The following is a 23,889-nucleotide window of genomic DNA, read 5'->3' as shown; positions in this document are numbered from 1 at the left end:
AAAAATCAAATATATGCAAGATCATTTATTTTAATAGCTTCAATTTTATTAGCCATGTGAATCTTCACATTGGATCCTTTATGAAATCTGTCAAGATTCTGGGATATTTATTTATGTATCTAGTTAATTGTTTCTAGTTATCCATCAAAATCATTCAAGACCAGTCATGCTATAAATCAAGAATACTCTTAAATTGAGTGAGATGAAGGACCTGTTCATAGATAATCTTGAACTAATTTAATGAGCTCCTTTCTTTGTTGTTCATTTGAACCATTAAACAATAGATTAAGAAGGAATATATCTTTTATACCTACTGGCTTAAGTACTGAGATGCGGATAAAAACAAGAGAACTTTAGGAAACTTTTTAAGTGTTTCAGAACACCAATTTTTATGATTCTTGAACATAAAACATAGCGTATACCAAATATTTATCTATTTGATTTGATGGTGAATTATTCTAAAAGCTGAATCCAAGGGATACTTGGGATATCCCTTGTCTCTATCACAATCTGCATCTCTGTTGTGCTATTCACCAAGCTGTGTTCGCATCCCAATCTGTTTCTCTAAAGCCTGTTGGAGAGAAAATGCCTTGTCTCGCTACATCTAACCCTTAATTCAGACAGAGATGGCTCCTATTGTACATAAGCCACCATTATTATTTGCTTATAATAGTGTTTGGAAAGTGACTTCTGTCAAACACCTGTGCTCACATCATTAGCATATCTTAATTAATATACCGCTGTCTTCTTGCCACCCATTATGCACACCTGCCGAACCACCTCTGATAGGTGATGGACTGATTTGGAAAATCACTTAGTGTAGGAGGGAAATGATTTATCACAGTAACTTGAAACCCTGCTCTGGTCTTCGCTCTTGTGTTTGGTCATGCACTTATTTCTACTTGGCAACATGACATTTGATTTAGAGACTATGGTAATAGTAGAATGACAGATGACAGGACTGATTCACATTTTAACTAATAAAACATCCTGTGCATGATTAGTACCAAATCATGGAAATATAGACCCATACATTGACTTCACAGGATATTAACAAAAAGTAGGCTCTGAGCAAAAATAACTGTTTATTTAGAAGTAAGGTTTTGCCCCAGAAAAGAATTCATTGGGGAAAGTACACTCCTTACTGTTTCTGAAGCCACACACAATGCCTGAGTGGATGTCAAGTGATACAGCCATGTCAAGTAGACACTTTTGTAGAATTTAGACAAAGGGGTTCCTGGAGCAGAAGTGTGCTTCTGTCACCTTTCCAGCTTTCAGTCACATGGGCCCTGAGGTCCGTTTGGAAGTAACACCACCATGGCCACCCAAAGACAGCCCCAAGTTCAGTTCAAACTTGCATTGGTTGGTGATGGTGGGACTGAGAAAACTACATCTGTGAAATGGCACATGACTGGGTGTCGAGTCCATCTCCTCGAGTGCCACACCAGCAGAGGGCCTGTTAAGTTCAATGTGTGGGGTAAGCTGGCCAAAAGAAGTTTTGTAGATTCAGAGACACTGTTACATCCAAATCCAGTATGGCATTATAATGTTTGATGAAACTTCGAGAGTTACAAGAATGTGCCTAACTGGCATAGAGATCTGGTGTGAGTGTGTGAAAACATCCCCATCGTGCTGTGTGGCAACAAAGTAGATACTGAAGAGGGAAAAGTGTAGGCAAAATAGATTGTCTTCCTCTGAAAGACGTGTCTTCAATACTAGGACATTTCTGCCAAAAGCAAATATGACTTTGAAAAGCCCTTCCTCTGGCTGGCTGTAAAACTAATTGGAGACCCTAACATGGAGCCTGTCACCATGCCTGCTCCTGTCCCCCCAGAGGTTGTCATGGACCTGGCTTTGGCAGCACAGTGTGAGCACAACCTAGAGGTTGCTCAGACCACTGCTGTCAGGGCTGAGGATGCGAAAGGGAAGTTGGAGCCCCGAGTGAGAAGTCTGCATTTATTGCAGCTGTCCCATGATGTCTGTGGTGCAGAGTGTTTGCCGCTTCCCTCTATAGCTAAGCAGAACCTGTCTTGGTCTCTGGGATCTCTGGGATGCTGAAGGAGATGAATGGATTTCAGCGTGAATGTGGCAGTTAAAAAATACCTTTGTTTTCTGGGCCTGCATATTTAGCTGTTTTGGAATGCAGTTTGTTCCATATTGAGTTTTAACTATAAGACTGCTGCAGTCACATCACAATACTCAGGGCTGAAACCTTGTTTGTTACTGTCATTCCCATTCCTTTTTGTTTAGAATCGGAATAAAGTTGTATTTCAAATATGTGTGGGGAAAAAAAAGAAGTCCTAGAGCAAGGTGTGCTGAAGGTAAATTTCCTCAGACTGAAGAGGTGGTGGGAGGTGGAGGTGGTAAACTGGAGGGAAAAGGCACGAGGAACCGACAGAGAGGATTCTCCTGTTGAAGTAAGGAGGATTTCCTTGGCTGAAAGAGATACCTCTGTCCTCTCTCTTGTCTGTGTTCCCCTTTTTTCATCCTGTTTATCTTTCAGGCCAGACCATGAAATTTCCAAGGAAGAAATGCTGTCAGGCTCTCAAGGTAGCCTGACTCTACAGCTGTGCCTATCACAGCCTCTCGTCAGGTGTGGTTGAGGGAGACTTCCTGCTGCTCCCCACCTCCCAGCCCTATATCCTGACAGACAGGGAATAGAATTGTATAAAGCAAGGATTTCACAGCCCCTGCCTCACCCCCTAACTAACACAATACGGAGCATCTAAGGGACACTTGAAGGTATAGTTTTCAGAGACTAGCATTACATACCCCAAATTAGTATCTTATCAGCATACAAATTATTTATATTGTTGAAAGTTCCCATTTTTACAACTTCCATTTTGTTTACTGTGCTCGTTTGCATCGAAAACACAGGCTCGGTGGACCCTTATCTTCTTCAAGAGCACAAATACAATTCACTACTTCCATTCAGACTCCATTAACTCACAATTTGTGGTAATTCCGCTAGAGTTTAGGTAACACTTATTTTGGTAGCACTGATTAAAGAGGATTTACTAGGCAAATTAAGAACACAAATGACAGGACAAGGGGGACGGTTTAACATATTTAAGACGAAATAATTTTCAATGTCTTTAATAACACTTATTTGCATTTAAGCAATTAATGGAATAATTACAACCAAACCAACTCATTAATTAAAGAAAACCCAGCAGGATCTTTTTTTGGCAACAGTTTGTTAGCAGAAATTCCCTAAGTATTAACTCAATGGAAAATTGGTAAGAAATATGCCTCCTCCCAAATTCTAATTACCCCTTTTCAATCATCCTAAATGTTTTCCAAACATTGAGATAATCATTCCAAAAAGCTATAGCTAGCTGCATAAATTAGTATGTAACTATGTGTCAGTCTGTCTCACAGGTAGCTCTAGGCCACTGTGGGGGCTGGAAGCAGCCCCAGCCTAGCTGAAGCCTGATAAGGTGGATCCACAGGAGGCGTCTCTAGCTGATCCAATGGGCCCGAGACCCATTTCTGCAGACCTGTCTCCACCTCTTGCTCTAATCTGTGTGTTTTGTTCTGATCCTTTTTGTGCTTGTGACATGCCCCAGTAGATAGGCCTACCTGCTTCTCTCTCCCTGAAACCAGCCCCTGGAGACCTAAAAAACTGTAAGTTCCCCTTCTAGGGGAGCAGAGGGCCAGTGCAGTGACTTAGTTAGGTCACTACAAAACACTGGGGCGATTTGGTCATAGTAGGAAGCTTAAGACAAAGTGCTGAAAATGGAGATTCTACCATGTTTCATTCATTCATCCAGCAGAGAGCAGGTTAGGAGCATGAAGGGGCTCTGTAACTCACTAGTTGTATGACTGTGGGCAATGTAACTTAACCTCATGGTACCTCAGTTTTCTTTTCTATAAAATGAGGATAACAACTCCTACTCTATAGGGTTTTTACCACAGTTTAAATAACTTACCAATATTTATATAGTACTTAGAACAGTGCTTGATATATAGAGATTGCTTTTCTAACTGCTGTAAAGTAAATCCACTCATTCAATATTTATTGCATGCTTACTGAATACCAGGTACTCTTCTGGATGCTGGAGATACATCAGTGAGCAAAGAGGGAAAATCCCTGCGTGCTTGATGCTTCTAGAGAGGAAGGGCATATAATAAACATAGTAAATAAGTACATTTTATGTAACGGAAGATAGGTGTTACAGAGAGTGACAAAGGAGGGCAAAGGTGTTGGAGAAAGCTGGCAGGTGTCCAGCCTTAAACAGGAGAGTGAGGGTTGGGTTAGCTTTTCTGAGCAGATTGGAAGTTATTAAGGGAGTAAACCAAGCAGATTTCTGATGAAGGAGGCTTTGAAGCAGAAAGATCAGTTGGTGCAAAAGCCCTGTGGCATGAAAGAAGAACGTGGAGATGGGATGGTTCGGGTGGGTCAGGTAAATGAAGAAAAGTAGGAGGTGAAGACAGATAGGAATGGAGGCCAGGCCTTAGGGTCTTTTAGGTCCTTGTAAGAACTTTGGATTTTATGCTGAGAACAACAGGGAATGTAGTTCAGGACATAGGCCTCAGGAAGAACCAGCTTCCATTCTCTGTCTCCTCATTACAGCTGCTCTAGTCACTCACCAGGTTTTGGTAGAGGTGAGGGCTTTCTCTGAGTGGTGCCAGGCACCCAGAGATGATACAAGAAGCAGGGCATTGACTCTGGGACAGAGTCCATATGTATATATCTATTCTAGGCAGGAGAATAGGAATGAAACCTAAGCTAAGAATGAGACTTTCCCTGACACGTGCTAAAAGCAGAAGGTTGAAGATATAAATATATTATAATAAATCCTTGTTTGATGATTTCCTATAATTATTAGAACTTGCAAGTAGATTTTATTCTGCTCACTGCCAAGTGCTAAACCACAGTCCCTTTCTCCTGGTCTTCAATGAGGCCCTGAACTGACCAGCTCCCGAGCGTGGCTCTGGGGAGATGAGAACAAATGTTAGATTTGTTATCATTTGTTAATAGTAAAGAAAAACAGCAGATACACAAGGATCATCTTATATTTGATTTTTATATATTTTCCAAGATAAATTTAAATGGAAATTCAGAACACTTAAAGCGCTTTTACTTGTAAGTTTATAGAATATAAAACTTGACAAAATTTGCTTATCTTGTTCTGCTTAAATTCTTTCTGCTGGGATCTAGAGCATCAATTATGTTTCAACTATTTTGGTAAAACTACCATCTTTTTCTCCAGATTTGATTTATATCCAGATCAGAAGTCTTTGGAAAAGTATGGAGATAATAGAGATTACTTTTTACTTTTCTGACAGTTAAGCCAAAGTTGGGAAGAAGAGACTTCAATTTTCTCTTATTTTCTGCCTTTAGAGCTGCACACCAAAGAGTGACCATAAAGTGAGGATATTTTTAAAATATTAGCATTTTAATAATACTAAATAATATTAACATAAGATTATACTATTTTCAAATAATACTATCTTCCTCATGTTCTTCCTCTTGTACACCTAAATGTTGGGTGTACAAGATTTTAGGAAAAGGTGATGGCTGACCCAGCAGTTCCACTCTGGGCACATGCACAAAGAAATCCAGAAGACTGATTCAGAAAGATATGTGTGCTGCTATGTTCATTGGAGTACTACTTACGATAGCCAAGATATGGAAACAACCTAAGCACCCACTGATATACAAATAGATAAAAAAGTGGTGGTACATATATACAACAGAATATTACTCAGCCATATAAATAATGAAATCTTGCCATTTACCACAACATGGATAGACCTAGAAGGCATTATGCTAAGTGAAATAAGTCCAACAGAGAAAAAAATACCATATGATTCCACTTATATGTGAAATCTAAAGAACAAAATAAATGAATAAGCAAAACAGAAACAAACTCATATATACAGAGAACAAATTGATGGTTGCCAGATGGGATGGGGATTGATGGAATAAGTAAAAAACTGAAAGAAGTATGACAGAGGATTGGAGGGCTGGGTGGAAGGATTGAGGGAAAAAAAAAAAAGAGAAAAAAAACCCATAGACACCAACAACAGTATGGGGATTGCTGGGTGGAGGGGCCTGAGGAGAAATGGAGGAGGGTTAGAGGCAGGTAAGTGGTGATGGAAGGAGACCTGACTTGGGGTGGTGAACACACAATACAGTGTACCGATGATGTGTGGTGGAACTGGGCACCTGAACTTGCATAATTTTGTTAATCAGTGTCACCCCAATAAATTTAATAAAAAGAAAAAAGGACCAATTGCTAGTTATAAAAACAGTCATGGGGATTTAAAATATAGCATAGGGAATACAGTCAATAATATTGTACAAACTATGTGTATTGTCCGTGGGTACTGGAACTTATCAGGGTGATCACTTTGTAAGTTATCTAAATGTCTAATCACTGTTGTAAACCTGAAACTAATGTTGTGTGTCAACTGTAATTGAAAAATAAATTTTTTAAATTAGGAAAAGCATATGGCTTATATTCGATACTGTTACTTTAATGTTAAAATCTTTGAGTGTCAAGGGGACTTTTAAGCAGTGCTGAGCTGGGAGGAGGGCAGTGGGTGGCCACTGCTCAAGCAGCATGCTCTTTGCCTCTTAGCATCCTCAGGCTGGGTCCTGGTTCATAAAAGTTGAGTGTGGAGATTTGCTTTGGTGATTTTTTTGGTCTATTGTAAAAAGAATCTAGGTGACTCATGTTTTTGTTCACCTAAAACATCAGTCTTATAAAAAGTGTCTAGTCACCATAGTGGTTAGAAATTTTCATCTTATAACTTAAAGAAGTTGTCATCAACAGAAACACAAAGATGAATTTTGGTTCTGGCTACAATTAAATCATGTTGAGATTTTATTTCACTTCTCTATACTTCTAAATGTTACCAAGACAAGAGAAAAAGTAATCTCTCATTTCAGATGGATTTTCTCAAGCAATTAATTCTTTTTCTCTTCAGCTTTCCTTCTGTCATCTCCTGAAAATCTCAAACTTTGACTTTTTTTTTTTTTACTTCAGTCATCATTTGATGATATAGCAAGGGAAGTGCCATATGTAGGTCACCTAAACCTATTTTTAAATAAATTTTCCTTTGATCATTCTGTCCCAATGATACAGATGCTTGTGCCAGAGACTGAACTGTTGAATTGATAACTGCTGTTCAGTTATTATTTATGGCCAGGATTATTTATGTCAGAGGCATAGACCATGGGCTGAGATCTTACTGTCACAACAGTTTAGGTGAGTGGCTCTCGAGGCTTCAGCAAATAACCTACCATGTGTTAGGAGGTGATTTTGATTCATCCAATGATTGTTGGAAAGAGAACTGATATTCAGGAAAAGTGCTCAACTCCTCCAAAGCATTGATCCCACACAACCTTGGACATTTGTGTAGGTGGAAGGAACCAAACCTTCCAAGCTGCTCCATTTCGTGGAGAGCTCCATCCCTCTATCGTGTGGGAACATGGGGAGCAGCAGGGGACGACAACCACCCTAAAGCTTTGTGGCTTTTTATCCTAGATTCAGGGTAATTAAGAATAATTCTCCATGACAACTTTTAAAGAATTAAAAAAATGAATTAAATTCACTGGATTCTCAGTGCAATGTCGATCCATTGCTCCTTTGGGGGAGAAGGTTCTGTCCCTGGTTTTGCATCCTTCATCCGGGAGTCATCAGAATTTGAATGAAGATTGCTTGTAAGTTAGTGCCCTAACCATTTAAATTTCACTGTTGAAGGTGACACAGGTGGTAAGCCATGTCCTGGGAAGCTGCCTAGTGAAATGCCTCAAGTCTAAATTTTAATGTAAGTGATGTTTGGCCTTGGGTTTCTAGAGGCATAACATAGAGGAGAGTATTAACATTACATCTGATCTTGGAATGATTTGCTCACCATAAGGGTGGCTACTATATCCTTGTACAATTTTCTTACCCTCCACCTCTCAGAGTTCCTTCTTTTTTCCTACATACCCATGATTTCCAAATCTAGACTCCCACATCCCCTGGACTATAGATAAAATATTTCCAGTGCTTTCTGATGGTCCACAAATGAATGACATGTAATATTTTAAAAACCATCCTGTCTTTCCTCTGAACTTGTTCTGTGTTCTTGGTCATGGTCAATGGCACCACTATCTGTCCACAGCCCAGTCGGACTCACAGGCCTCTTCACCCCTGTCTCTCACTTCTAACACCATCCCTCAAATGCTGCCTGAATTCAGCCTTTTTTTCTCCTCCCCCTCTGCTTTGGTTTTAGTCTAGATGCTCATTATGTGGTTTAGGGCAGTGCAGCAGCCTCATTCTTTCCTGCACCTTCTTCACCCCAGTTATGCTCCAAGGAGTACTCAGAATTATCTTTCTCAAAACTGCATTTGATCAGGTCATTGTGCTAATTAAAGACCTCCTTTTGATTTCCATCACTTACAGCATAAAATCCAAATGACTTTATTTGGAAAACTAGATTCTTTTCAACATGGTTTCAACCTTCCTATAAGCTTCTGCTCATCTACCTGACCCCCCTAAAATCTAGCCAGACTGCCCCAGACCTTTGTAACTCTAGACCCATCTAAAATGTTCCCACCTCCAGAAGCCTTCCCTAACTCACAGCAGGGGAGTCAATCACTCCCTCTGTTGTAACCAATTGTTCTTTTTACACTTTTCTATTAAACCATCATATTGCTGGGTTACATAATCTCTGATTCTGCTTACTTTTGAGTCTCACTCAATTTCGCTTCTCTCTCTCAAGGTAAGGAACTGGATCTTCTAATTCTGAAAATTACTTGGAGTTTTACTTTAGGTAAAAAAATGGGAAAAGATATAATAATCCAAAGACAATTAAGGGGCAGGCTAGGGTGTAGAGACTAAAACATAATATGTACTAAAAAAATGCTTGTTTAATGCAAGGTTTAAAGGAAAATGCATCTCAAAAATAAAATATAAATAATGTATTGCATGAGATCAGAGTAGGGAGTGATAGCTACGTCTCAGTTTAATTAAGGTCAGTTCTAAAATGCTATCACAGGAGGCTGTTTAGAGACATTAGTCCTTATTTCCTTTGCCTCTAGAGATCATTAGTGAATGACTCAGTCATTACTAAATGACTTTTTAATTATAGTATGCTAGTGTTGATTAACTGGCTAGGTCATTGCAGTAATTCTCTATTGTTATATGATCCTATTCATTTTCAATGTTGGCTACCGATTCATGTTATACTATTATTTTTTACACTTAAAAATCATCATCTGAGGAAATGCTTATTGATTTTAGATACAGGGAGAGAAACTTCAATGTGAGAAAGAAATATCAAGTGGTTGCCTCTCATTGTGCCCCAACCAAGGACTGAACCCACAACCTAGGGATGTGCCTTGACTGGGAATCAAACCTGTAACCTTTCAGTTTAGAGAACAATGCTACAAACAACTGAGTCACACTGGCCAGGGCTGTGCTATTATTCTTTAATATTAATGATCAGCCAGCTTTGATATTAGGTACAAATATTTGTTTTAATAACATAAATACTTGATTACCCTGGACTCAGAAGGATAAGTGAAACTCAGCAGAAGGTGAAGTGGAAAAAAGGGCAAAAATGAGCAAATGATCATTTTATAGTTTTAAATCTTGTGTTGTACAATACTTATATTTGCCTTTGTAGGTCTTCCATATGCAGGAAAAATTGTTTTTGGAATTTCATACTGCTAAAATGAAAAGATTTATTAAAATCAGAGTATTCCAATGTTTTTTGGAGGCACTGAACTTATATACTAATTCATTCAAAAGCTTGTTATTAGTTGAGGATAGCAAAATCTGGATCTACTCATTCATTTCACACACTGGATGGTTTTGTCTCGCACCTCTCTGGTCCTGGGCTTTGCGCACTTGTTGTGCTTAGGCATCGGGGAGAGAGTGAACACAGTAGCAAAAGTCCACCTGCATTCTGTTGACAAAAACCAATAATGAAAAGGAATCACAAATAAGCAAGAAAATATCAAAATAGTGGTAGAGGCTATAGAGAACTGAACAAGGCCACATGTGGAGAATTACTGCTGGTGTCTTCATATCGGATGGCCATGTCACCACATTTTTAAGTATTTATTGATCATCTACATGCTAGGCAGAGTGGCACTACGTACTAGGAAATACAACTGGCAGATAGACAACTGGCAGATAATTTTATTTCAGTCTTAACAGAAATAAAATATATGTTTGGAAACCTGCAATTATACTGGAGCATGAATGCTGCTATTGGCCATTTCCTCTGAGCTGCACTGGACCCCAGAGGACAGAGGAAGGTAAAACATTGCATCTCCTGGACAGTCAGGGTAAACTTTCAGGAAGAGAGGAGATGAGCTGAGACTTAAAAAATAACTAGGAATTACCAAGATGGTGAAGAGAAATGGTAGAACTGGGCTCTTCAAATAGAAGAAATATATTAAATAAAGAAATAGACACAATATGTGTGAAAGATATGAATGGCTTAGTATTGCTGGAGTATAGAGTGTGATGGTACGAGTGTGTGTGTGCACATTTATGCACACATGCATGGGTAAACATACACACAACAATGCCTGTGTGGGCAATCTTAAGGGAAATTGGTGTGGAAATAAGGCTAGAGACTCAGGCAAGATCAGAGATATGTGAGAAGCCTGTGTGTGGCACGGTAAAGAATTAGATCTTTAATTCTAAAAATTATTTGGAATTTTACTTTAGGTTAATGTAGTAAGAGATACAATAATCCAAATGTTACAGGTTTTTTTTATACACTGAGAAGATATCAAAAGACAGTTAAATAAAGTGAAAAATAAAGTTCACAATGATCAAATCAAATTATTTTATATTTTAAATAAAATATTCTCCATCTGCTCGATTGTAGCAGTCTTAATATTTGATTTTAACTACAGCACCATACAACATTATTTTTCTATCTAAACTGAATAAAACTTTATTACAATTTAGGCTAAGTTTTAAAGCCTGAACTTTTGATGAATAGGTCTGTAAAGCAGAAAGATTTATTTGATGTAGCTTGGTGAAGAGGAGAGTAGAAAAGTTTGGACAAAGAATACTCCAAACCACCACCTAACATATAGCTTTTTGTCCTTTTGATTTATTTGACCTAAGAATGACATGCCCCGCCCTCACCCCCTCACCAACTTAGGGCTGCTGATGCCCGTTCACTCGAAAAGACCCTATTACCAAGCAGAATACAATGTACACTTCAGTGTGGGCAAAATAGTTAAGCCTGCAGCCACTTACATATACTGGCTTTCCAGCCACAGTGCGATAAATGGTGTGCTGGTTTTAAAGCAAAACCTGGTTTTAGGGCAAGTATGCTCCCTAAGAAGAACAGGGCTTATAATGAAAATAGAGCTATGGCAAAGCACTCTGAGCCCTTGGAAGCAGAGATCTTACAAAAAAAAAAAAACAATCCTAATAAGATTTTAGTAGAGTTAAAAAGATAGGTCAACATCAGAGATACGAAGAACAAACCGATGGTTGCCAGGTGGGAGTTGAGGTTGGGTGAAAATATGAAGGGATTAAGAACTACAAATTGGTCATCACAGAACAATCACGCGGGTGTAACATACAGCATAAGAAATACAGTAAATGATATTACCATAACTATGGATGGCGCCACATAGGTACTAGACTTATCGGCGGTATCAGCTTATAAATTACGTAAATGTCTAACCACTATGTTGTATACCTGAAACTAATATAAGATAATATTAAATGTCAAATGTAACTGTAAAATAAAAAATATCTCAACAAAATTTGACATAGCTTTTTTTTAGATTTGTATAATCTTAAAAAAAAAGGCTATGTCAAAATCTACCGAGGAAATGCTGCAGCAACCCAGCCTTCACGACACAAATGCGAAGACAGCTTGATGGAAGGGGACGTTGGGAGGGTTCAGGCTTCTGAGTTATGGAGCTGAGGGCCCCACATCACACGGCACTGGTAGAGAGAGTTGCAGGTTTTGCACAAAATGTAGTGATGCTAAAGATGGATCGCTTTTGTTTGTCACCTTACATTTGTATCTTTTACACAAAGACTGGGAGAATTGCCTAAAAGCATTTCCAAGGCCAAGCAAGTGCCCGGAACAAAGAAGGCGGACTCGGGCAGTCTGCACTCCACCAGACTTGCTGCGCTCAGCTAGGCTGCTGTGCTTTACCTTCAGCTGTTGTCATTTGGGGAAACCATCTCTAACTTCCATGTTACATTGACATCATTATTCTATTTACAATTGCATATGAGGTGATTTGCATTTTGGAAATGTAAGGCAAGAGAAAGAACTGCATATGCATAAAACTCAAAATTCTCCAGCTGATTTAGTTAGAAGAATAATTTTAAAGAATCATCCTAGACAGGGATGGGGACCATATGAGTATTTCAGTGTCCAGCTGGTGTGTAATGTGTGCAGTGCCTCTGGCTCCCAGCCTTCCTGGTAGGTGCTTAGTGAATATATGATGAGTGAAAAAATGAATCAATGAGCAGCTCAAAGTAAAAAAAAATCCTTCCGTCTGCAGAAGTGGCTCAAGGAAACACTTGTCCTCACAGTTGGACTTCTGAAGGACCCAGCTGCATGTTCCCCATGTTTGACCTCCAGTCTAGAGCTCCTCATGGCTCTTTCCTGGACACTACAAACTGATAAGCATCCCGACCCAGCCACACAGCTCACTTGCTTCAGCTGGTTAAATGCCTATCTGTGCCTGGCAACAGTGACACTCATTGTGCCATTTTCCACTGCTGTAGATGACAGGTCTGAAACAGAAAATGACTCAGGATGGAGCTTGCTGAAGAGAAGCAGATGAGTTGGTTAACTGGGGCAGAAAACCCTTCCGCTTTATAGAGTTTTAATCAACTCCCAGGTTCTCCCATCTTTATTATCATTATGTGAAAGAGACAGGGGTGACTAGGGGTCGCCTGCACTTCTGCATAGCAATCTCCCATTATGTTAGGGTTTCTCTTTGGATTCTAAAAAAATTACTCACCTGAGGATATGTTTATTGAGAGAGGTGGTGGGGGAGAGAGAGAAAGAGAGAGGGAGAGAAAGAGAGGGAGAGAAACATCGATTGGCTGCCTCCTGTATGTGCCCCAACTGGGGATTGAACCTGCAACTTTTTGGTGTACAGGCTGACACTCCAACCAAGTGACCCACCTAACCAGGGTTCTCTTGGTGTTTTATATTGATTTGTACCTGATTTCATCTGATAAAAAAATGTTCTGTAGAGTTGGGGGAAGGGAAGTAAGAAACAGAGTGAACCCTCCCTCTTGCCCTTACTCCCCACCCTTCTCTGAGGGTGGTTGTGGTCTGGGGCTTGCATTTCCTTGTTAAGGCTGTTCTGCAGTGTTCTTCCATGGAAGGCTTTCCAGGTTTTCCCATGATGCTGAGATCTTGCAGCACTGAATCACCCTCAATTAGTCTTCAGCGAGCCAAGGCTGGAGGGCCTGTCACACATGCCCAGTCTCTTTCCTGTTCTCCATTTTCCAGTAATGTTCTGTGGATTCATTGTGATTTATAGTCCTGAAGGGAGTCAGGTCTGCAGCATTTCATTGAATCCAGCCTGTAATGTTGTTTGTCAAGCTGCCATTTATAGCTTGGAAAGTTTTTCTCTAATCTACTATGCAGAAGTATGATATGCCTTGTCACCTTAATTGTGATCCCTGACGTACGGCTGCATGGGAACAGGGGACCCACCCACTTCTTCCAGGGTTTGGCCTTGTGCAGTACCAACCCAATATTCAATATATGGACGTGATTACTGGTAATATATATTGAAGATAATTTTTAATAATCTTACTTGTGATTTTCCTGGGAGATAGATGATTCATTCACGTGCACATGTCTTAAAGTGGGGATTTTAAAATACAAAAAACTAACAAGTTAACCCACTTGTCTTTCATCTCCTAGTTTCACCAGTTATTCTCTATAAACCCATGATTTCAAGGCTTTTATTTTTTTTTTAGGGTGAATCAGAGGTTGTAGAGAAGAATGTGCTTTAGATATGCTTCCAGAGCTGGGCAATATCTTATTCATATTCAGGGCTCCAGTCCTCAGCACAGAGGCTGGAATGTAGGAAGCACTTAATATAGGCATATATTTGAATTAAAACTGCAGTGAATTAAGGGACTGTCTGGGCCTGGAGAAATTAGGAGAGGGCATAGGCAGGATGCAGGGAAATACCTGGAAATCTGTGGAAATCTACAGGATTAAACACCAGCTGGAAATTCAGACTGGGATACATAGGTCAGAGCAATATGCAGGCCTAAACCAAAGACGCTGTGAGAAGACAGAGGGTGAATGAGAACCACACGTAGTATCAAAAGCATCTGTAATGAGGCAGCAAGTGAGTGCTTTGGAGCCAGGTAGTATGCAAGGGGCAGACTATCTCAGCTCCGAGAAGAAAAGACTTTCTGTGAGGCACTGACCCATCATACAGGATTTGTAGCCTTGACCTAACCTCCGAACTGCCCTTGTTGCTTCAGTCCATCCCCTCCCTGCATTCACGCTGCCTCTATTCATCTAGACTTCCACCATGTTTTACACGAATGGCTTCAGTTGCTTCCTACATGCCTTTAATCCCATGACTTCCCTACTCCAGTCCATGCTAGAGTCAGGTAATCCACCGTCTTTGAATTTTGGTGCCATATTCACGATATTGTGAAGTTTGAACATTAATGTTGTACAATTAAACAACTGGCCATCTTCTTTCATGAAATGATTATTGATAATTTGCCACCAGATGCCACTGGAGTAACTGCTATCACTGAATCAGCTTTGGATCCTATACTCAAGAAATCTGCAGTCTGACTGGTGCCTCATTTTTCTCTACTTCCTCCCTGGCTTACTGTTCTTACTGTTCCTTCAGCTGTTCTCGCCTCCTTGCCCCTCCTTCACACAGCAGGTGTGCTCCTGCCCAGGGCCTTTGTCCTTGAAGCTCCATCTGCCTGGAATGTTCTTTCCCTGAATCTCTGCATGGCTTGTTGCCTCACTTCACTGAAGCTTCTCCTGTTAAGCCTACCCTTTCCAGTGGACTTCTCTAGACATATTATTGATATACGACTTCACTGTCTATTCCCCTTTCCTGATTTTCTTTTACTTATAACCCTTAATATATTGACTTGCTAATTTGTTTACTTTCTGTCCAGAAAGTATCCAGCCATGTGATAATGAAAAATAGAGATGATTATTGAAGAAGATACAAGTAACATTATACATAAGACAATGACACTTTAGTTCCCTTCAGAGTAGGCACTTTGGGACCTCACACAGTTCTCCCAATCACCATCAACTACCCCATTGCATTTTTCTGAGTCTCATTGATGGTCTGAAATCTCTTGCTTTACACAGGTGATTTTAGTTTTAGGAAAAGGAAGAAGTCACAGGGTGCCAAATCTGGGCTGTAGTGGGGCTGAGTCACCTGGGGGATTTGATGTTTCACTGGAAAACTCTGCACCAGTTGCAATGCATGAGTAGGTACACTGTTATGATGAAGCTGCCAATCACCAGTTGCCCATGGCTGTGGCTTTCTGAATCATCTGAATAGCTTCTGTGAAGGAATGTTCAAGCTTAATGCAAAATTTGACAAAGATTTGTTGTTCTACTTGCTCATTTTGAATGCAACAGCCACACAGTACACATGTTTACTCAATGGCATCTACCACCCCCACTGACTAGTACAGTGAAATTATCATTGTTCACACTTGTACATTTTAGTCCACTCCTTGTGGCTGCCCAGTTACATTGATGTCATGCAAACTATTCTTATTATATCAACAATGGCTGGACTTTTTCCAGACAGATTTGGTAGTTGTTTCCCCCACAAAAATGTGACTTTCATGAGGATGGAAATTTTGCCTGTTTTGTTCATCGCTATATCTTTACATCCCAAAAGAATGCCTCACCCATATTGGGTGCTGCATAAATATTCTTGAATAAATGAATAAGGGAGGACATATGATGCCAAGTAGCTAATGCTGAGGGAAGTCAGAAGGAAGAGACAGTTTATTCCAGGCAGATGAAAGTGTTTGACCCAGGTTCCAAGTAGTGGAAATTATTTAAACCTGGAAAGAACATAAGAGAAGGGTGTTTTTCCTTTATTGCCAACCATCTTAAACTCTGTTATTTTCTAACAACTTTCAAATGTTTACCACATCACCTTGTTTCTTTTTCTCTCAGTTGAGTATGCTTTTGTGGAGCTCAAAAGGACATAGGAGATCAGGGGGGACCCGGCCGAGTGGGACTCACTGATACCTCTAAGGGTGTCTGCTGGGCTGCTCGTCAAGACTGGAAACAAGGTTGTGCAGAGTGCCTCTGTGATGTGGACTGGGCCACCTGGTCAGACACCAAATGCTCCATCAGGACTGTGGAAAGTTCTTTCCTTCCTTAATTGTAGGTAGGGAACTGTTCTTTCTTAGATGCTACTTCATGATCTTTAAATTGAACAACTCTTTGCTCTAATATCTGAAATACTTTTCATAAGGCAAGTTACTATATTATTATCCTTCTGTTGAGAGTCAGTGTGGGTGTTAAACCACTGCTTTTCTTTTTCAGCTGTCAGCAGATTGATGAGGGTCGTTAGTCTCCGTAAATCATTTTAAAGTTTATTTGCATTTTCCTTGATGAAAGACAAGCAAAGGAAAATAATTGCACTTTTCAATGTTCATTGGGATATTCTGAGAGCTTTCTGCAGTCAATTGCAGGGGTGTGATAAACAAGACCCATCACGCATTCCTCATATCTGATTGCTTCGCATCTTAGACTCTGTCCCTTTCCTTACAAACATAAGATTTAATATCCTCGGATGGATTCTTATCCTTGTACTCTGTTATACCCTCTTACAATGTTTGATGCTAGAGCTTCAAATGTGAAGACTTAATGTAATCTTATTTTACACAAAATCATACAAATTTTATTTGCAAATCTTTCTCTTTGCAAGGACAGGAAAAATGTGTTTGTGACTGATATTTTCCCCTCTCTACTAATGCTGACTGATGGAAAATGGCAACAATCGCTGCAATTCTTCAATACTGTGTCATATCATGGATAGTCACATAGCAATTAAAAACAACCCTACTAGCACCCAAATTAGAAAAAAACAAACTTGCAGCACAGATTAATTATGTCACCGTTATTAGCTTTTCAACAGGACTCTTGACTTTACAAAAGGATTCACTACAGATTTTCTTTAAATAGTAAGCTCCACTAGTGCATTTAGGATATAATTAGATCTGCCTAAATTAGATTTGTACATGTTTCAGGAACTGGTTCATTGCACAAAGAAACAGCAAGCCCATGTTTGCTTTGCTACACGAGGCAAAAACAGCGAATATACACATGTTCTATCCAGAAGGTGCCAAACACCCAGATTTTTGGGCAAACCTGATAGTTGATTATGTGTTTGAGTACTTGTCCAGATGCTTAGTACAATGCATTTGTGGCTTGGAGACCTTCTAACACAGTAGGAGGAGAGAGGCACAAATTTGCTGAGACACTCCCTATCTGTCTGAAATCGATCATGGCAATCCCTTCACTGCTCGCGGCTGGGCACCTTGAGAAATGATCACGTTTGGTGAAAACTTTATGGATGCCATTCATCACTTTAATGAAATGGAGAGGTAACCCATTTTCGATGTGTTGAAAGATCTATGTTAAAGGCCTAAAATGCGTACTTTAAAATTAATCTAGAAGGCATGAAGTTATTCAGCTGAGAGGAAATACACTGTAAATAGCATTGTTCTTAAGAAATAGGACATGAAATTCTAAAATATTTAAACGAAGGTAATAAAATCAAAACAAATCCACACAAAGCTCTCCACCATAGTTTAACCCGGAAGGTAGGGCACTCCTTTCAATAGCATAATGTGCATCAGGACAAGTGAGCTGGGCTGGGAGATGGAGCTTTACACCTGACTATTCCCCTGAAGGTCAGGCTGTTGACTGTTTACACAAGAATATTCAGAGTTCTTTATACAAAGGTCTTACAGTGGTCTGAATTGATATAACTACTATTGGTAACTTTGCAAGTGGATGCTTTGTAAAAAAAGAAACTAACATCCCTGGTAAAAGGGGGTAGACATTATGTGCACATTTGGAACCAAAAAGAAGCCTTAGACATCAGTACTTTATTTACTGTTGGAAAATGCATTTTGGTTAGACCTGACAGTCTTGATTAAGAAGCACAAGAATGAGCTTGCTGGATGCCTTGAAGACAGTCCAGGTTTTCAGTCAGTCAGCCCATTGAGTTCTGGCTCTGTCTGATGGTGTGTTCATGACCTTGAAACCTAGTCATTCAGTAACATGGGAGGAGAAATATTTATATTGCAATTTTTTTCCTTTTTATAAGAAATCAATGAGTTGTAAATGAAAATTACTTAAAAATGCTAGCTCCCTTTCAGCTTTGAAGAGTTTACAAAACATAGGAAATTAACACCAGCTTTGACCTGTCCTTGGCATTTGGGCACGTGGCTTTGATCTAGAGTTCATGATCTGGAGTTCATTAGCTCTACCCCAGAGTGAGGGCTGAGCCCACTCCCAGTCAGGTATGCAGTTGTCCCTGCCCAGTGCTCTGCTCAGAGGAGCTTATGAAGCCATGACATTGTCATCAGATACATTTATCAGAAAACTACACTGATAAAAATCTGTTTCATTGGTCATTAAAAATAAATACTTATTGTGAACACATGCTGGTGCCGAATGCTTATCATTGAGTCAATTTTAGTGCAAAAGTTGCCCTAATTAACAGTATTTGTGGTGAGAAAACTCTTCCAAAAATACCTGTTTTCTTTTAGAAAAGTATGATATTTTCTCAAATACAGCATTTTCAAATATTCCACTGCTCACTTGTATTTGCATCTTTATTACACCCCATCATATATATGGAAGAGCCAGTGATCATAATGTTGACTAGCTTTCTCTGTACTGGAATTTAATCTTCACAACTCTGTGAACTAGTATATATTATTGGCCACTTTGAACCAATGAGAAAACTAAGACACAGAAAGTGACTTTCCAAAGTCAAACAGATAAAAAGTGATAGAAGTGAATTTGAGCTCAATGGTGTCAATCACATTCTTAAGTCTATGCTCTGTTGCTTCTGTGGAGAGAAATAAGAGAACCTCATACACATCATGAAACCCTGGTTCATACGACTGGAAAGAATAAAAGAGCAAATTAATAGGGGTATTCATTTAGCTTGTAACTGAGGCAAGTCAGTTACAAGTTTTCCAGTAGCATCGGGAGTACAACTCTGGGTGAGAACAGGAGAGCCTCCCCATGAGGTCAAATATGGAGACCTGAAGACTCTACGGGGCTGCAGAGGTGAGTGAGCCCAAATCCTATTGCGCTGGTGCCCCCCAAGGAAACAGGTGGGAAGTGTGAGGGTAGGAGAGGGCCCTGGGCAGTGTGTCTGGGGAGCTGCCTTCCTGGAGTGTGCTCCCTGTCAGGAGTGTGGGTGCCTTTATTTGTACAGAAACAGAATCAGAGTTAGAACTTGGGGATATCTTTTAATATGTTTAAAAAACCCAAATGGGACAGACTTATGAAAAATATACAATTGTGATATATGATTTATATATAATTCTAAATTTATCCTTTGTTATACTTGTGACTCAAAGAATACAGAAGTGGTTTAACTGCAAATTTCTGCAAACACTTTAAAAGCCATCCCCATTACTATTTGGACAGCAATTTTTTAGATGGGCTTCATCTTGGGAACTAAAAACACTGCTGGCCAGAATTGTGCTCTATGAATTATGTTTGATTAGATGTTCGAGGATAGACAGATTTTGAAATCAGATGAGCTACTTCAAACATGCATGTTAAAAGAATAAATAAGAGATTCCTTAAATCATTAAGATTGATCTTATTTTTCCCCAATATCCTACAACCAATTGAACATTTATGATATACTATGTTAGCTACTTTATTAACTTCTAATGAATAAAAAGGCTATACTTCACTTTTTTTGGTTAAACATAGTTTTGGGGAAAAGAATTAATGAAGAAGAATAACATCACTGCAATCTTTGACCTGCACCTCAGCCTGCATACTTCTAGGTAGGCTTTAAGAATATACCTGGGGGTCAAACACACTGGACAATTTATCGCTACAGCACAAAAGTAGGAGGATAAGCAAACCCTCTTGCTATGGAAAGTCAGGTAGCAACACCTTTCTGAGAACATCTGTCTGCAGAACCTACCACCATGCTCCAAACAAAGGCCTCATTTGCATCAAGGGACTAAATTTGAAGTTATTCGGGACTGAAAAAAGATACACAAATGGCAAAGAGGTACATGTAAAGATGCTCACAGCACTAATGATTAGAAAAATGCACATTTAAACCACACACCTGTTGGAATGCGCATCTTCAGAAAGACAAGAAATAATGCATGTGGCCAGGGTGTGGAGGAAAGGGTATCCTAACGCACTGTTCTTGGGAGTAGAAACTGGTATTGCCACTACAGGAAACAGTATGGAGGTTCCTCAAGGAGTGAAAAATAGAACTGCCCTATGATCCAGCAATCTCATTTCTGAGTATCCACCTGAAGGAAATAAAATGAGGATCTCAAAGAGGTATCCACACCCCATCTGCATGGCAGCATTATGTACAATAGTCAAGACAAGAAACAAACTAAGGGCATATCAACTAATAAATGCATAAAGGAACTCTGATATTTATAAAGAAATATTCAGCTATAAAAAGAAGGCTATCTTGCCATTTGTGACACCATGGATAGACCTTGAAGGCATTATGCTAAGTGAAATAAGTTAGCCAGAAAAAAGACAAAACTTGTGTTACCTCATGTCTGCGTGGAATCTAAACAACAACAATAAACAACAAAAACCCAAACCAAACTCATAGAAACAGAGAGATTAGTGGTGTCAGGGGTGAGGGGTCGGGGACATGGGTGAAGATGGTCAAAGGTTACAAGCTTCTAGTTATATAACAAATTCTGAGGATCTGATGTACAGTGTGGTACTGGAATTGACAGTGCTGTACTGTACTCTTGAGAGCAGCTCTAGCTTAAAAGTCACTCCCCCACACAAATGGTATCTACGTGAAGTGATGAGGTGTTAATTAACTGTATTGTGGCAATCACTTTGCAATATATACATATATAAACCATCACATTATACATTAAATTACACACTGATGCATGTCAGTTATATCTCAATAAAGTCAGCAAAAAAAGACTGCAGGATGTGTGACAATGTCTACATTGCCTACATTTTTCTTCTTGAATGCACTCTTCTTACTAAACTGATCAATTGTTCAAAAGTTTTAAAATCAAGATAGTAATCAGCTTTGAGCTTTTTAATAACATGAATTCCTTTGGACTATTTACAGACTCATCAGCAATGACTGAGTTTATATTTCATAGATTCAGAGGACACGAACCTAGCATTTTGGATTCTTGATCTGGCTGTAAGAGAAACATTTTCATGGCATTCTTGTGTTTGATGTACACATACAATATATCACTCATGGGTCATCTAGTTTCGCATCTTCCCAAGTCTAACAATAGATTTCTGTTTTCACTCCAAAATTCCTGGCTGTGGTTCTGTGTATATGAACCTAAAAGCCAGCTGTGGCTGAGACCTTGGGTTCAGATCACTTGTTAGCAAAGGGTTGCCTAAGGCTGAAAGGCCGCTTGTGACGCAAACAGAAACCTTATCAGTGGAACCAATCCCCAGTGTACTTTTTGGTCTGTCTGTTCTCCACCTTGAGTTGTGAAAGAGTAACCTTAATTGAGCACAGTTTGTATGGAAGTGAATTGGAATAGATTTGTTCCAGGCTGAAAAATGATTTCTCCCTGAAAATAAGACTGAGACTTGAGAATGTGGTAACATCCAGCCGTCTGAAAATGCAGGTAAGGAGAGCATCTGCCCTCCACTCAGGCTATAGCAGTTGACACCCTTCAGCTTCCTCCTTCAGGGTAAGAACAATTTTCTTAGAGTAAATGTTTATTGCTGTACATAACCAGTGTCTGTTTTCAGGGCATGCAGCCATCTTACTGCATCCCCTCTTCTTCTCTGTTTCTTTGTAGTTCAGGGGGTTTTACAGCTGACATGAGTTCCAGGTAAGAGGTCATTCAGACAGTTCTGAGACTGTTAAGTCTGGTATTTTTGCACTAAGTGAGTGGGTCAAAATGTATGTACATGAACCACACTTTCAATCTTATTTGATTTGAGTATACAGTGTTTTACTTTAGTTGTAACAGAAAGTATGAAAGTTCAAAACCCCCAGAATAATTCAAAATAAAATATCTTGGTTTTTTTTTCTCATTTTGAAATGGATCAAGAACTTCTGTGTTGTTGAAGACTGACAATAAAATGTAGACTTTCTCACCAGGTAAATATATTAGCAGCAAAACTCATAATGCATTTTGTTGGTTAAAAAGAGCATAAAGGAGTATTCTGTTTTTTTTTTTTTTAATGAGGTGCTATATTCTCATAGATCTTGGCCAATTATACACATCTAGTGCTAAACTGTGGTTATTGGAAAATGGTCTTTGTCTTGTAACTTTTAGCAATGGAATGAGAGACCTCATGGATATTAATTCTTCTTATAATTTATTTGTCACCATACTCGTAGATAAACATCATTAAAAATGCTTCCAAATATTTACTTCTATTTATGATATAACTGTAACACTAGATATTGTTATGTAATAGCAACCCTGAATATATCTTATATTTCTGAGGATTGACTAAAGGTTAAAATGGTAGGCAAATTTCTCAGTGATCTTTGGAACTTTTATACTACGCAGTAACATTTTTTCTAGATAGAACTTTTTGTGGGATAAAATGCATTGTATATATATTATAGATAGTTCTTACAGTGCATAAACTTTATGTACATTTTGTTCATAGGTTCCACTTACCAGAATCAAGAGGCAACTGGAGGCCAATTTTGTGTGCTCAGGGATGGTGGAAAACACTGACAAAATCAAGCAACCAAATACAAGGAGAAAGCTGTAAAACAACAAAAAAAGAGAAATCTGATGAGAACCTTGCCTTATCATGACAGACTTAATTTCTTCTTTCTAATGAATTGGCATTAATTAAATCATAAAAACCCTGGAAGGAACTAGCCATTTTGAATAGCAAAACACAGTACGATGTAGGGTGCATTTGATTTTCCCAGGAGGCAGCCCCATGCAAGCTTCTCCTTCCATGACATCCCCAGACTCCCAGTTCAGCCACCTGTCTGACCCCACGTTTCAGTCAAACTTGATAACTTTTTGTTCCATAAAACATATTTTACCCCATCTATTTTCTGGCTTGTTGCCTTTCTCATATTGTACACTTATTAGTGAAGAGAAGGTTGTGGGTGTGTGTTGCATGCTGTATTCAAATGTCCATATCTCAGAATCAGTGAATTTCCCATGAATGCCCTTCCCAAGCAGGGATCCTGAGAAAGACCCAGAAAATGTGTTTTTGCTCTGCTATCCTGGGAGCATGTGCTGTAGCCTCTCTCTTCTCAAGGATGCAGAATATGCCTCACGTTTAATGGTTCTGGTGAACAGGCAAGTGTTCTAACAGGTTGTTAGAAAAAGCCCTGGGCTTATTTTCAGTGTCTATTATTGTTCACAGATTCTCTTTTGTTATTTCTTTATAATAATGAGAAGAATAAAAAAATAAGGGAATAATTTCCTCTGATACCCATTTTCCGTTTCCTTACAGTCAAACTACCAGAGAAAGAACCCCTTTGCTGTCTGTTCATACACAATGAAAGGAAGTGAAAATCAGGAACAGACTTCTCTACCAATCAATCTACAAAGCCATTTATTCCTAGAAATATGGAACTTCTAAGGTGCAGAGGAGGAGCTGAGTTCACAAGCAAATGTCTAATAAAAAGGGAAGGTTCTGTTTTAAAGTTGAAGTTATTTATCTTGAAATGCAAGACTAAAA

General features: G+C 39.2%; 1 protein-coding gene and 1 pseudogene across 3 annotated transcripts in view; one reads left to right on the top strand and one right to left on the bottom strand.

Moving 5' to 3' along the window:
* KCNQ5 (potassium voltage-gated channel subfamily Q member 5) overlaps nt 1-23,889 on the bottom strand; it is a 503,899-nt gene that overhangs the window by 149,039 nt on the left and 330,971 nt on the right. For all 3 annotated transcript variants that reach the window (XM_028509310.2, XM_028509311.2, XM_028509313.2), the window contains exon 2: nt 22,860-22,950. In XM_028509310.2, coding sequence (XP_028365111.1) covers nt 22,860-22,950 — 91 coding nt within the window. The remainder of the gene's footprint in view (nt 1-22,859; nt 22,951-23,889) is intronic.
* Nucleotides 1,271-2,271, top strand: LOC114494057 (annotated as a pseudogene).

The sequence above is a fragment of the Phyllostomus discolor genome, chromosome 4 (assembly GCF_004126475.2).
Source record: "Phyllostomus discolor isolate MPI-MPIP mPhyDis1 chromosome 4, mPhyDis1.pri.v3, whole genome shotgun sequence".
NCBI classification, from domain to species: Eukaryota; Metazoa; Chordata; class Mammalia; order Chiroptera; family Phyllostomidae; genus Phyllostomus; species Phyllostomus discolor.
Note: the sequence above shows the minus strand (reverse complement) of the source record. Positions and strands in the feature narration are given on the sequence as shown.